Source organism: Acomys russatus, chromosome 10 (assembly GCF_903995435.1).
Source record: "Acomys russatus chromosome 10, mAcoRus1.1, whole genome shotgun sequence".
Lineage (NCBI taxonomy): Eukaryota > Metazoa > Chordata > Mammalia > Rodentia > Muridae > Acomys > Acomys russatus.
The window spans coordinates 66,272,740-66,286,216 of record NC_067146.1 but is presented as its reverse complement, the minus strand read 5'-3'; the positions used below and the strand labels follow the sequence as shown (position 1 = coordinate 66,286,216).

Genomic DNA, 13,477 nt, shown 5'->3' with positions numbered 1-13,477 from the left:
TCTGCACTACATTACAGTCAAGTACACACCCATGAGGATTATGAGGTATGAGGAGTTCTCTTTCACCAAAGATATTGCAGAATTATAGCTAAATATCATACAAGTTATGCCCGGGAGACTAGAGAAATTGGCTAATTTTTTAAAGAGTACTTGCTACTTTTGCAAAGGACCTGGACTCTGTTCTCAGTTCACAGTTCTTTGTTACTCTTTGTTATTCAGAAGAAGGAATCTGAATAGACATGCATGGGCACCAGGCATACACTTGGTGTGTATACATACATGCAGTCAAACATTCATACACATAAAATTAAAAAAGAAGAAGTCATACCTGGGGTCAGCTCGGCTGTGTCACTGTATTACTTTGCTAGGGCCAACTTAAATACCACAGAAACTTTTGTAGAGGTAGGTTCAGTTTCTCCAGGCTGAGGACTGAGTTAGTGGAAACTGTACTCTATTGTGCATGCCAAGGTGTATTTGTATAGACATTTAAGAAGCCAATTTGCACTTGTAAATTTTTTTTTACATTTCCTCAGATGAGGGGGTGAGATGGGAGCAGTTCCCATGCCTTTATAGCTCTTTTTTAACTCTTGCTGGCTGTTTTAACTCAGCTGTTCTGGTCCAAACTGCTCTCCAAGCTGACTAGCTTCTCTTGAGTTATCACTGAATTACTCTGCCTGGCCTCAAACTAATTTTGGAAATGTGTTCTAATATTTTGGCATCTTTTCATTCTCTGGCTCATTCTATCATCACCTGTATCTAACTTGTCCCCCTTTGCCACCTGTACACTGCCTCATTTATTAAAAACAAAAACAAAAACAAAACAAAACAAAACAAAAACCTCTCTTCTCTCTCACTGCACTGCACTTAAGCAGCATCTCCTTCTTGTCCTGTTCTCATGAGAGTTGGTTGTATCCTATCTCTGACTCATTCTGTCAAATCTTTTTCTGTGTGTCACTTTGTCTGCCCCTCTATCAGACATCATTTTCAAGTTGCCTGCTTTCCATCAGTTCCTCCTGGTAGGGATGCCTTGCCTGGCCTCAGTGGATGAGGATGAGTTCAGTCTTGATGTGACTTGACGTGCTGTGTGGGTTGTGGGGCTCCCCTTTTCTGAGGGAATAGGAGGGGGATGGAGGAAGAGGATGGGCAGGGGAAACTAAGAGGAGAGGAGGGAGGAGTAATAATTGGGCTGTAAAGTGAACATATTAATTTTTTTAAATTGCATATTACATCCCATGGGATCTGTAGAAAAAATGTTAAGTAGTCATCTTAATGTGTCAGTCTATGTCATCATGAGCTTGTGTTAGTGTAGACTCTTCTGCATCCAGCCGCATCATCAAAGGTCTTAGTGTGGACACTTATGCATCAATCTGTTCCCTCACAGGTGTGTCTTCTGCATCAGGCCATGGCTTCATGAGTCTGTTTTGATGTGAACAGTTCTGTTTTCCTCCATGTTCTCATCCTTGACTATGACTGCTGGTCTGGGTAGAAACTCTTTTATCATATCACACAAGTTCTCTTGGTAATGTTCCTCTGGTTTTGAAATGGCTTCTTAAATAGTATTTTTCTAAAATGAGGCTTTTAATAAAATAAATAAAATGTGATAATGGGTCTGGGAGAAATTCTTTGTTGTTGTTATTGTTGTTTTGTCTGTTTTTCAAGACAAGGTTTCTCTGTGTAGCCTTGGCTATCCTAGGCTCCCTCTGTAAATGAGGCTGGCCTTGAACTCACAAAGATCTGCCTGCCTCTGCCTCCCCAAATGCCAGGATTACAGGTATGCACCACCACTCCTGACTGGGAAATTCTATAATAATCTAGTATTAATACTTTCTAAGTTGAGGGAAGGAAAATACTCAATATTTTTTATATGTTATTCTTAGCCATCTCCAAGGATTTTTTGTTACTTACGTTTCAGAAGAAAGGAAATCTGGGCACAGAGATTAGTGTTCTATTCCAGGTCATAGTATCTAATAATAATTAATCAGGGATTTATATCTAGTATATCTCACTCCTCCCACTGTATTCCTAGTTTAACTCAATGAGTTACTAGACTAAGCTTCTCAACAGAAAAGACAATTGTGCCCTAGGTTGTGGCTTATTGCCATGCCCAAACAATTTCTATCTTGCTCTTTCTGTAAGTGTCCTGAAGAGACCTGCGAAAATGGATTGCCCCTTTCTTGACCCAAAAAAGTATGCAAATCCAGCGGTTCAAATCTTTGCTTTCACTTTAAAAACTCACAAACCATCCCAGGCAACCAAATGTGTGTATATCCAAAATGCTACCAGCATCAGAAAGGCGTCATTCTACAGGAGTTGTGTGGGCCATTCCTGCAATTGATTTTCTTAGTTTTTTCTAAGCACTGGTTTCAATATTTCCAAACTCTCCTAATGTTTCAATCTTCTAAAATAGCTTGTTGTATTCCTTGAGAACCATAGAAAATTACCCAGTGTCCATCTATAGAATAGTTCAAGAATTGCATACTGGTGAAGTCAAAAGTCGCACTCAAGTTCAGACAAGTGGGCTGGACTTGCGGTCACTGACCTATAAGCAGTGATCAATTTTTTTTCTGTATGTGCAAAGAGCATATGTGAGCTTTGGTGATTAAATGCAGATTGCCTAGTTTCTGAATATACCCAGGCCAAGAAGATGTGTGCCAAACATATAGCATTCATGATTAAATTAACCCATGAGACACTAAGAAGGAACAAACTGTTCCTGAGGCAGAGGGCACTTCAAGAGGAAAAAGATGCCCCAGAGCAAACTGCAGAAACAAAAACATATAGCATGGGGATCCATCCAGCACACTACAAATTCAAATAGAAGTGAAAACAAAAACTGAATAGGTGTTCTGAAGGTAATCTCAATGTAGAAAGGCATGGGAAGCCATTTTATTTGTTAATTTGTTTTGGGCTTTTCTTTTTTTCACCAGCATTTATGTATATTAAAATTAGTGGTTTATATGGAGGTAAAGAATGCAAAGGGGGCTGGTGGGATGACACAGTGGACAAAGGTGCTACCTGATGAGCCTTAAAAGCTAAGTTCAACCTCTGGCCTTGGCAAGGCAGAAGGAGTGAACTGACGCCTACAAATTGTTTTCCCACCGGTGTAGTGTAGCACATGAAAAGCTGTCCATACCCACTTACAACAAATAACAAACAGACATAATAAAAATTTAAGAGGTCAAAGGCACAGACAATCAACTTGAACAAGTCAGCTAATAAAATGGATTACGGAAAAAACATCTAAAACTATCTAAAGAACTGAAAGGCAGAACCAAAATAATGGTATTTCAAATGGTGGGAAGTAAAGATTGATCCTTAACTTTTAAAAGATGCATAAGATGCGAATAACTAAAATGCTTCTGAAAAAGATCTAGCAGTCTAAGGCAAATATCAGTTGGACTGATGGTTGACAAATCTACTGAATATAATTTCAGAATAAGTAAATATCATTGTTAATTAAAAGTTGCCATGGGTCAAGATGTAGAAATATATACCTAACTCTAATAATTCTTCTTTAATTTGTCATTATCTATTTCATTGGGCTCAGGAGGAGGAAGTACATCTCACAGAATACAGAAGATCACCATAGTGATCAGAGCATCCTTCAGAGAACTCCAACGCTCTCCATAGTAATCAGAAGGGCACATCAGAACACCGCAGTGCTCTCCATAGTGATCAGGGGATGTTTGGACATCGGGAGGTCAGAAGGCAATGCAATCACCCCAGGCCTCATAGCAGCTGGAATACCCTCCAATACAAATGAGATTCCCTATCTGTACTTACTGCTACTCCTGTCTTATAGAGGAGGTAATGTACAGTCTGGGTGACGTCGGCGGCATGCATCAGGTTATGGTAAGGATTTTTGTGCTTGCTGTACCCCACTTCCAGGGCCTCCACAAATGAGACAAGTGCAGAAATGGGGATCTGAAAGAGAACAGTAAGAACAGAATTACCTTAGGAGAAACTCTAAGGTCCCTGCCTTGCTCATTTTGGGAGCTGTTGTAGATGGCATGAGGAAGCTACAATTTTCATAGTTAATAGCATTTCCTGGTGAAACTGTCAGGTACTTTGAAGGCCTAACACCAGGTCCCTGGTAGAACAACAGTCAGTCTTACAAATTGTTATTTGCTCTTCGATTCTGTAACCAAAGAACTATGTGGATTCATCTCAAAGACTTTTTTTTTTTTTAACTTAAATCAGTGGGGTTTTTTTGTTTGTTTGTTTGTTTGTTTGTTTTTGATGTGCAGGTAGGCAACCCTATTATGGATGACTACTAAAGTTCTTCCATTTATTTGTCATGTATCTATTTTTATTCTTTTTCTCCAATCTCAAGAGGGAAGACATGCTATTCAGGACCACCAAAAATGTTGAGGAACTTACAAATAACACTTTTTTAATGGTTTATGGAATCTTTAAACATTTGTAACACTTCACCAGCAGAAGAAAGCATTCTGAACTGCAAGTCACCAATAATATATATCATTGGGTGATCTTAAGAGGCTGTGCAGTGTGGTGGCTTAGGGTCTGACCCCGGAGATGTTTCAGTCACTTTATTTAAAGCAAATAGTTAATATGAAGCATGGGCAGCTGGGGAACACCAATAATCTGTCATGGATGATAAGTGGGAGTTTTGTGTGAATGAATGAGGCATGGGGTAGGAGTAGGTTTATGGAAGCTTCTGAGCTTACGCTGTCTCCATTGCTACCTCTCAGCTAAGAGCAGTCAGTGGTGCACAGAATGGTGATGAAATGAGATTATTAGGCACCTAGGTGAGACTCGGCTACTGATGGCTAAGAAGACAAGTCTTCATACCCACTCCCCAGTCTGTGCCTCCCAGCAAGATCCACCAGCCAGATTGTGAAGAAAAGAGACCTTCAGTGGCAAGAAACTACAGCCCCACCAAATGTCCACAGTATCTTATCTACTTAAAAGGATTCCTGGTCTTGATACAGAAGTCACATAAGGATGGACAAATGTGTACATTTTCTCTTTTTAGTGAGGCACTGACCTTAAAACGGCTGATCAGGTCATAGCGTGTGAGTAATTCATAGAAAATAAATTTCAATGCATGATCTCCACTGGCTTCATTGAGGGAAAAGACATCGAAGGACCACTTGTCCACATCCTGTAGGACAGAGCAGGAAGAAAACATTATTAGTTCACGTCACCTATGGAACCACTAATCTATCCATGTTGCAGTCTTTCTGTAGTCCACACTTGCTATTAGATAGCTCAAGACTCGAAAGCACTCTCAGTTGCTTTCTAGTGTGGTCATATAGGAACATTTACTGTTAAGAATATCAAATACCTTTATTATCTAGCAGAAATATTGACAGACATTATGACTAGTAAAAATATAATTTATGAAACAATTCTTAGGTGATATTACTTGTTACCTTTTACAGATGAGAAAATGGATAGCTACCTAATTCCTCAAAGGTCTATTAGAAGCACAAGCTTGGGATACAAGTGGGATGAGGACACATATGATTTCCACACTGATGCCTCCTCTCAGGCCCCTTCCTTTAAGTCCATCAGCTACCACTCTGAGTTCAAACCAGCTGGGGCACATCTCTCATCTAAATGCTCTCCAACCCCCTAACATACTACGTAATGATGTCATCTGAGCCTAGAGCTGACACAGTTGAATCATGTAAAAGTGTTCAGAAACATGCATGATAATGCACACAAAAAACATGGAATGTCACTTAAATTATAATTGGCAAGCTGAAACCAAAGAGAAAAGCATTCATTTCTCCAGAGCCACAGTTCTGGTGACATATTTCTCCAATTGGTATAACACTTTACACTTTGGTGAAAGAAGTAAATGTAAAAGCTGGACTGGACACACACTTTACATGCCATCATGAGGTTCCTATTTGTTCATAAATACTGGCTCCACAATACATGTAAACATTATTTTGTGTGCTTTTGACACAGCAACACCAGCCACTTGTAGACATGATAAACAAACGTGTGCTTAACTTATAGTTAAATCAGCAGGCATTTGGTTTCTTCATCACACCTGTCAGGAGCCATAGGACCTTGCCTGACCTGCCCCAGTGGCTGAGAAGCCCTGCTGGCTGAAAGCCATAGCTGTCTGCATACTTGAGATAATTATTCTGCCTGGCAACCACAAAAGATCCAGCCTGACCTTGAGAAAGAGAACATTCGGTGTATCGCAACTTCTGAATAATCACCCCACTCCACACCTGCTGCCCTTGGGCCTGGCCCAGAAGATTTTGTAACTTTCCACTGCATTCCTTCCTACCCCCCGCCCTCCCAGAAGCTTACTTTAAATTTGGATACCCCCTTACAATAAACGGCCCTTGACAAGCAACGTTTCCCTGGGCCCCTGTCTCTCTCTCGCCCAATTCTTTATTCACAGGTCACGACCCGCCTCGCCACTCCACGAATAACTGAACCCGCAGGTCCGGGACACACACCATGGGTATTTCTTCTGTAGGATGTATACTGGTTTTCTCTTGATAATGAGGACTCATGAAAGATCATATAGACTGAAGGGTTGGGGTTGGATAGTACTTCAGACATCAGAAACTATCTGCATGAAAAGCTCAGGGCATCCTAAAATGGCCTTGCCATCCCATTCTTGTGTTCCTGTCACACTAACCATTCCAGCCATCATGTTCAGCTCAAGACCAATGAGGATTCTCTCATAAAAGCCAAACTATATAAAAGCAATCATATAAAGGTTAAAAATGCAAAAGGATTTCAGTTGGATTGTGTGTATTTAAATTTACTGGTAAATTCACTTCCTTTTCTGATAATTACCTTTCCATTAGAATAACTAAAGCTGTGATATGAAGAGTGTAGTGTCACCAATACAGCTTGGGAGACACAAAGGGTACAATGTCACATGGTATCAGGACTTTTTAATAATCTCACTGGCAACCTCTCATGTGACCTCCCTGTCTATGGGTGACACCTGTGAACTCAATGGATCCACTCTGTCACTCTTAGAGTTCATCCCCTAGGATATGAGGACCCAAGGCATAGATATCATGAAATTTATAATTGTATTCCTGTGACTCACAGCCATTGTCTGATCCAGTCCTGAGGAGAAGGACACTAACAGCTCCAGGAAATGGGTAGAGGAGTGGGTGTTCTCTCTGGGCCTTCAAGGATTTCTTAACTGTTATTCTTGAATTTTATTCTTCTTCCAAGCCACTTAGGGACTTGCCAAAAATACTAATTGAGACTGTTGTAAGCCTCTGAAGGATTCTGAGCCTGGAAATTGAATTTTAATGAGCACCCAAGTTAAGTGCTTTAACATGCCTTCTCTTTTACTAAATTTTGCCCATGGACAATTCCATTCAAGAAAGATGGAGAATGCCCCAGTTAGCACAGCCTAAAGGAAGCTGGGAACTGACCACTTCCTCCTGTTTTAAATATATCCAAGGTACTTCTTCCTAGGTCACAGGACAGCTGTTCTTCTAAAGAACATATAACTTCTGCACCTGTAGAACCCTACTCCAAAGGCTAGAAATAAAATGAAATTAGAAGGTAATATGTTTCAAATGGAGAAAGTACCAAGACTGACATGTAACCTAATTAAAATTTAGAACAAGTAGTTGTTAATTTTTCTCTTACTTCAATGCCATTTTATGCCATGTTCTTCCATTAACTGCAAGAGTTAACATGACATAACACAACAGTTATTGTACTGAACCGAATTCTCTCAGTCTTTGAGGTTTTTTTTTTCTGAACTAGAAGAAACCGGTAGTGACTTTCACATAAACCCCAGCAGCTCAATGAACAAGACTCCATCTCTGTTTTCTCCAACTCATTTTTGTCCTCTAGCAATAAAAGGCAAGAATTGGAAAGATAGTACACTGTAGAAATGATGTGTAAATTCCTTACCAACAGGAATGGGATCAAAGGCAAAAGCTTTGGTCTTAATGCACACATTAGCAGACAAATGAAGGACAGACACTTGGAGCTAGCTGATCCCTGCTCTGACTAGTCCAAGCGTCTTTCTTTCAGAAAGATCACATGTACTTCTGAGAATTTCTTTTCCTTAAGTGTCAAATAGCTGTTTGTCTACATAGCAGGTTGTTCCACTTTTTATTCTTTAGTTAGTCATAGAAAAGAGACTCTAATTTGGAAGATAAACTCTCATCAAAGGCCCACTATGAGTGATTCCCCCTGTGTTTGTGTTTATGGCAGAGACAGAAATAAAGGTTTAAATAGGCTTCTAATGGTCCTAAGATTGACACTGAATGCTTCAGTTCAATTATGAAAATCAATGCAATTTCATTGTGGGTATTAGGAAACAAGTCGCATGAAGTGGTTCTGCTGATGAGTTGGGAATCATCACTGTAAACCACACCGATGGATTGGCCATTAGCATGGGAGAGTGGGCGGTCCTTACAGTATCCTTCCTGCTCTTAATATAAGTGTAGATGAAAGAAATATAGACAGTAAAAAGAGAAATGTGAATCCTATAAACACAGAGAATGATTCTGAACAAGGGGGGAAATCATGAATATATAATGAGAATGACCCCCATGGGACTTGCTTCTTCTATGAAGCTTATAAGAAGCACTCACCACACCTACTTCCATGAATGAGCAATTTGTCTTCCGAAAACATCATCAGATTATACTTGGTGGACATTCAAAGAAAGACAACACTAGAAATCAGAATTCCTCAGTGTCATTGCACAAAGAGATGGGTGCTAAGTGTAGACAGCATATAACATCAACCGTCCCAAGACAGTAGGCCCTTGCCAACCCCACCCTGGAACCAAAGTGCACTGGGAACATCAGAACCCTGAATCTGACACGTCTCTGTTGGGCCTAGAGAAGTCAACATTTTCAGTTTGCCTGGTTGAGGGGTTACCATGTAGAGTTCAGCCTGTCTAATCCAAAACCATATTTGGGTGACTTCCCATGAAGGCTTGGCTCAGTGCAGGTCTTGGGGAAACAGTGGGATATATATCGGAAGGCAACAAGGCTTCTGGAGCAGATGGATTATGTCATAAAATGTCACTGAAAATGCACCCACCATGTGCTGAGAACACTGTGCTCAAGCCTCATGTATAATCCCTGATTAACTCTGATTTTATTTTTCTTAAAATTTTCTGGGTCTTGTTTTTTTTTAATCTTACCAAATGGACTTGGAGCAGGCAATTGAGTACTGACATAACTACAGCCACCACATTTCATCCCTAAATTAAATACCATTTCTGTAATGCACCTTATCTCCTCTGGCTACTGCTACATGAATCTCATCATTGCAGATCATTGTGTAAATTCAACCTCCACAGAGAGTTTAATTTAAAAGGAAAAAAATTGGAAGTTAAACACTGAGAACTCAGTACTACTATTAGAACAGATAAGAAAACAGTAATGACAGATTAAGGTAAGAATCACAGGAAAGTACAGAAATGAAACACCATTGCTTTCTAAGGACAGATGTGACTTCACTCTGCATTCATATCCACTTACACTGGAAGCCTTCTCATCATTCTTACCTTTAATGCATCAATAACAGCTGGTGGATAGCTCAACCCAACCATGTTTGATGTCCGTCTATACATTCTGGCAAAATTGGAAGAGAAACAAAATGTGACAGCTTAGAATAGACAGCACTTGAGAGATCTGCACACATAATGACAAGTGATAAACACTCAGGGCATGTGGTGTACCAAGAAAATTTAAATTCCAAAGTTACTTAAGCATCCTTGGTGATGAATTCAAAAGAAATTAAGGCAACCTCAAACACATGAGCCACTGGAAACAGAATTAAATTAGGATGATGTGTCCCATATTGGACACTGCATTATTAAAAGGATGATGTGCTCTGGCAGCGCTGGCTGTAGAAAGGCAGGGGTAGGTAGTGTACAGTACTGTACTTGATGATGACCAAAGGATCTGTGTGGACAACCCATCAGATATGTTACTTTTCCAGAACTTCTAAAGCAAACAAGTAGTGTCCCAAATAAATCTCAAAATCATCACTATGAGATATCTAACATGTGTAACTATGTAATAGGGAATAGTAGAAGAAATAATTCAGCTCCCTGTAGGGAACAATTCAGCATCAAAAAGCTAGTAAACTATGTCACCCAGAACTCAGAGCCCTTAATTAAACTGTCTTCCCTGGGTCAGCCACCTCACAGCATTATTGTCTGTTCCGATGCTGTCCATGTATTCAAACAGTATGGATCAGATGACTTCTGACTCTAAAACAAGGCTGAACTTAATCTATATCCTCTTAAGATGAGAATTTTGAGCAAAGGGAAAAACTTGTCCTAATGATGTTATAGAGATTTAAATACACGTTTCTACTCAGAAATTTGAGTGTTTATAATAACTTATCAAAATTACATTAAAGGAAGATTTACAGTCCTAAGACCTAGTATTCTTGTTTTGGTCCTTGCATAACAATGAGTTTCACCTTTACCTCTCCACAAATATCCCAGCTTGCACTGCATGGACGATGCTCTTGAACCTGGGCTTCTCATCGCTCCTCCTAAGCATCATGCCCATCTGCCTTGTGAAGGTGGAGGCCAGCCAGTCTCGGACCTCAGAAGGCACAGCATCTGACTGAATGTCACTAAGCTCGTCCTCTGTGTCCAGAAGTCGCCTGGAAATAAAACACACAACCAGGGCATGGAGACTGAACTTCAATAAAGACTTCTCTATTTCTCTACCCACCTGAAACACAGGTACAAAAAACATGATATAAAACCACACACACACACACACACACACACACACACACACACAGAGAGAGAGAGAGAGAGAGAGAGAGAGAGAGAGAGAGAGAGAGAGAGATCACACTGATATGTCTTCTTTGACTAAATTAGATCTCTCCTGATCTCCAAAGACACAAGTGTAAGAAGGTAAGAATGAATCAGTGACAGTCTTGTGAGAAATTCCAAAAGGTGACAAATATTGCACAAATCACAACAACCAAGTATTTCGAAGCAATTACTTTAAATCATACCAAATGATGCCCTTTTAACTCAATAGGATATAATAGAAACTGGAACTTCTAAATTCAAGGAAACTTCCCAGAACAATGCAGCTCTTCATTCGAGCACAGTGACTTAAGTCATCTCTAAATGTGCTTGTCATATTTGCCTAACTTATTCACATGTCAGAGACTGAAGAAGAACAACAGTAGTCATAATAAGACCAAGGAAAACATGCATATCGTCTATTTAAGTCCTACTCAAAATAAGCAGTTAGAGTGGACATCGATACAAAGGTGCTTTTATCATTGCTGTTTGTTTAGGTATATTCATGTGGGTAAAAGGGAAAAGACTATGGTATCAAGTTCCTGAAATTTGTAATGAATTGCATCGTTAAAAAAATAAGCCCAACAACTCATAGACCGTAATGAAATCCTTTCAGATTTGAGTTTGGTGAAGCAAGACTTCACAAATCCTGAGGAGCCTGTCTGACTAGAGACTTTCACAGTTGACATCTCAGTGGTTTCCAAAAGGAAAGTGGTTCTATTTGTTTCATAAATGTCAGTGCCTACAATCGCTCTAGTACTTGTATGCTTCAAATGGGACTATTTGCTGAAGCAGGAACGCTGGGGACTCCATCACTTCAGGAACCTCCAGTTGTAGACAGATGCATTCAAACACAAATTTTTGACTGACTTGATGAGTCTGTAGTCATCATAGTGGGCCTTTAAAACTGGGGGGAAAGACATGCCAGGCTCTTAATAATTGCCTTTTCTGCTCTTAAATCATTTTGTCATCTATGCAGCAAGTTCTCTTTGTCATTTCATAGTTGAGGGAGCATCATTTCAGGTCTTTCCAATTTATTTGTAGAAACAAATGTTTCAGAGTCAGTGTGAACCATAGCCCAGACCTCCTACAAAGGGGGCAGTGGAGTTACAGGCAGGACACAGGGATGGGACTGTTTGACAGGAAATTTTATCATTACATTCTTAATCTCTTTTCTTACTTACCTTGTTTCATCAATATAGACAGATTCAAGCACTGTGGCTGCATATTCCAGATTCTTCTTAAGATCTACCACAGAGGCCTCCCCTCGCTCTAATTGCTTGACCAAGGACCGTAACCTACAGGGCACAAGATGACATCATCAGAATAAAGGAATCAAAGACTACTTCCAAAACTATGATGACACATGCTTTATAGTTTTGAACATTGTTTTTTTTTTTTTTTTACTACAGTATATTTGAGAGGAAAAAAGTTACAGTGCTAAAGTAGCAATTTATGAAATAATAAAACAAGAAGAAAAATGTTCTCCAGCAGCTCCCTGACCATACCAAAAAATTTTATAGTACTCATTGTTATAAAGGTTTTATATTACTAACAATTTTCTTTTTCTAAGACATGACTCTTTTAGTCCCTAATTGGATATAGGAAAGACTGACCAGCACCAAACACCACCAGACACGCCCAAGACTCTCTCTCTGTTGAAAGCACTTTGTTCAGCAGTGACCACAGAGGACCATAGCCCCACAGCCTACAGGCATCTCAAGACTTGTGGGAAGGCATAGAGTTCCACTATAGCCACAGAAGGCCATGAAAAACTTGGATGCAAATAAATTAATTTAGTAGACAGGAAGAACGCATCCAAGAAGAAGAGTATTAATGTAGCTGTCAAAAATGAGGAATGGTGGTAAACTGGATTTCAGATCATCCAAAAGAAATAAAGAAGCATGTCCCCCTTACATAGAAATCACCAGAGCAGAGGAGGACCATGTGCATGATGGCAATGATAGGCCTGCAGGTGATCAGAGAACAACTGGGGATGCACCTCTTCAGAGGACAAGCACCTCTTCGGGTTGTTCGACAGACAATGGTACTAGAAAAGACAGTCAGACCTGGAATTCAACCATGGATTTGAGTTTTGCTTTGCCAAGCATCCGCTGTTGCATATCAGGTAAGCTAGGTAACTTCTCTGAGGATTGTACAACAGAGTACCATGTGACAAAGCCTGGAAGTTGATATAAAGATCTAATGTCTGATAATAGACTCTGAAATTCTTGCTAATTCTGTAAGATGCTATTGATATAATTATTCTCATTACTGTTTGTCAAAGGTCCTGACCCTCACAGGCAACCAGACAAGAAATGTCTTGACAGAACACTAAGATCTCTGTCACATCTCCGTTGTATGTATGTGGGTTTATGCAATCTGCCTCACTTGATTTCTAAGTATCCCCTTGGTAGGAAGGCCCAACAGGCACACAGAAGAGGGGGAGGTGGGTTATCCAGATGACACCTGATAGGCTGGGGTCATATGGTAGGGGAGATGGTCATCTTCTGTCAGAGGTCTAGGAAAGGGGAAGATACCAGTAAGGAAATAGCATTTGGGATATAATCTGAATAAATTATAATAAATTAAAATTTAAAATTAATAAAATAAAGTAAATTGAGAAAAAATTCAAACTTTAAAAATATTTTGCAGTCAGACGGTGGTGGTGCATGCCTTTAATCCCAGCACTCGGGAGGCAGAGGCAGA

At 39.9% G+C, this 13,477-nt stretch overlaps 1 protein-coding gene across 3 annotated transcripts in view; it reads right to left on the bottom strand.

The window, feature by feature from the left end:
* Pde1c (phosphodiesterase 1C) overlaps positions 1-13,477 on the bottom strand; it is a 475,928-nt gene that overhangs the window by 103,852 nt on the left and 358,599 nt on the right. For all 3 annotated transcript variants that reach the window (XM_051152305.1, XM_051152303.1, XM_051152304.1), the window contains exons 4-8: positions 11,953-12,066; positions 10,429-10,611; positions 9,497-9,563; positions 5,009-5,125; positions 3,784-3,924 (exon numbers count right to left, since the gene is read on the bottom strand). In XM_051152305.1, the coding sequence (XP_051008262.1) occupies positions 3,784-3,924; positions 5,009-5,125; positions 9,497-9,563; positions 10,429-10,611; positions 11,953-12,066 (622 nt within the window). The remainder of the gene's footprint in view (positions 1-3,783; positions 3,925-5,008; positions 5,126-9,496; positions 9,564-10,428; positions 10,612-11,952; positions 12,067-13,477) is intronic.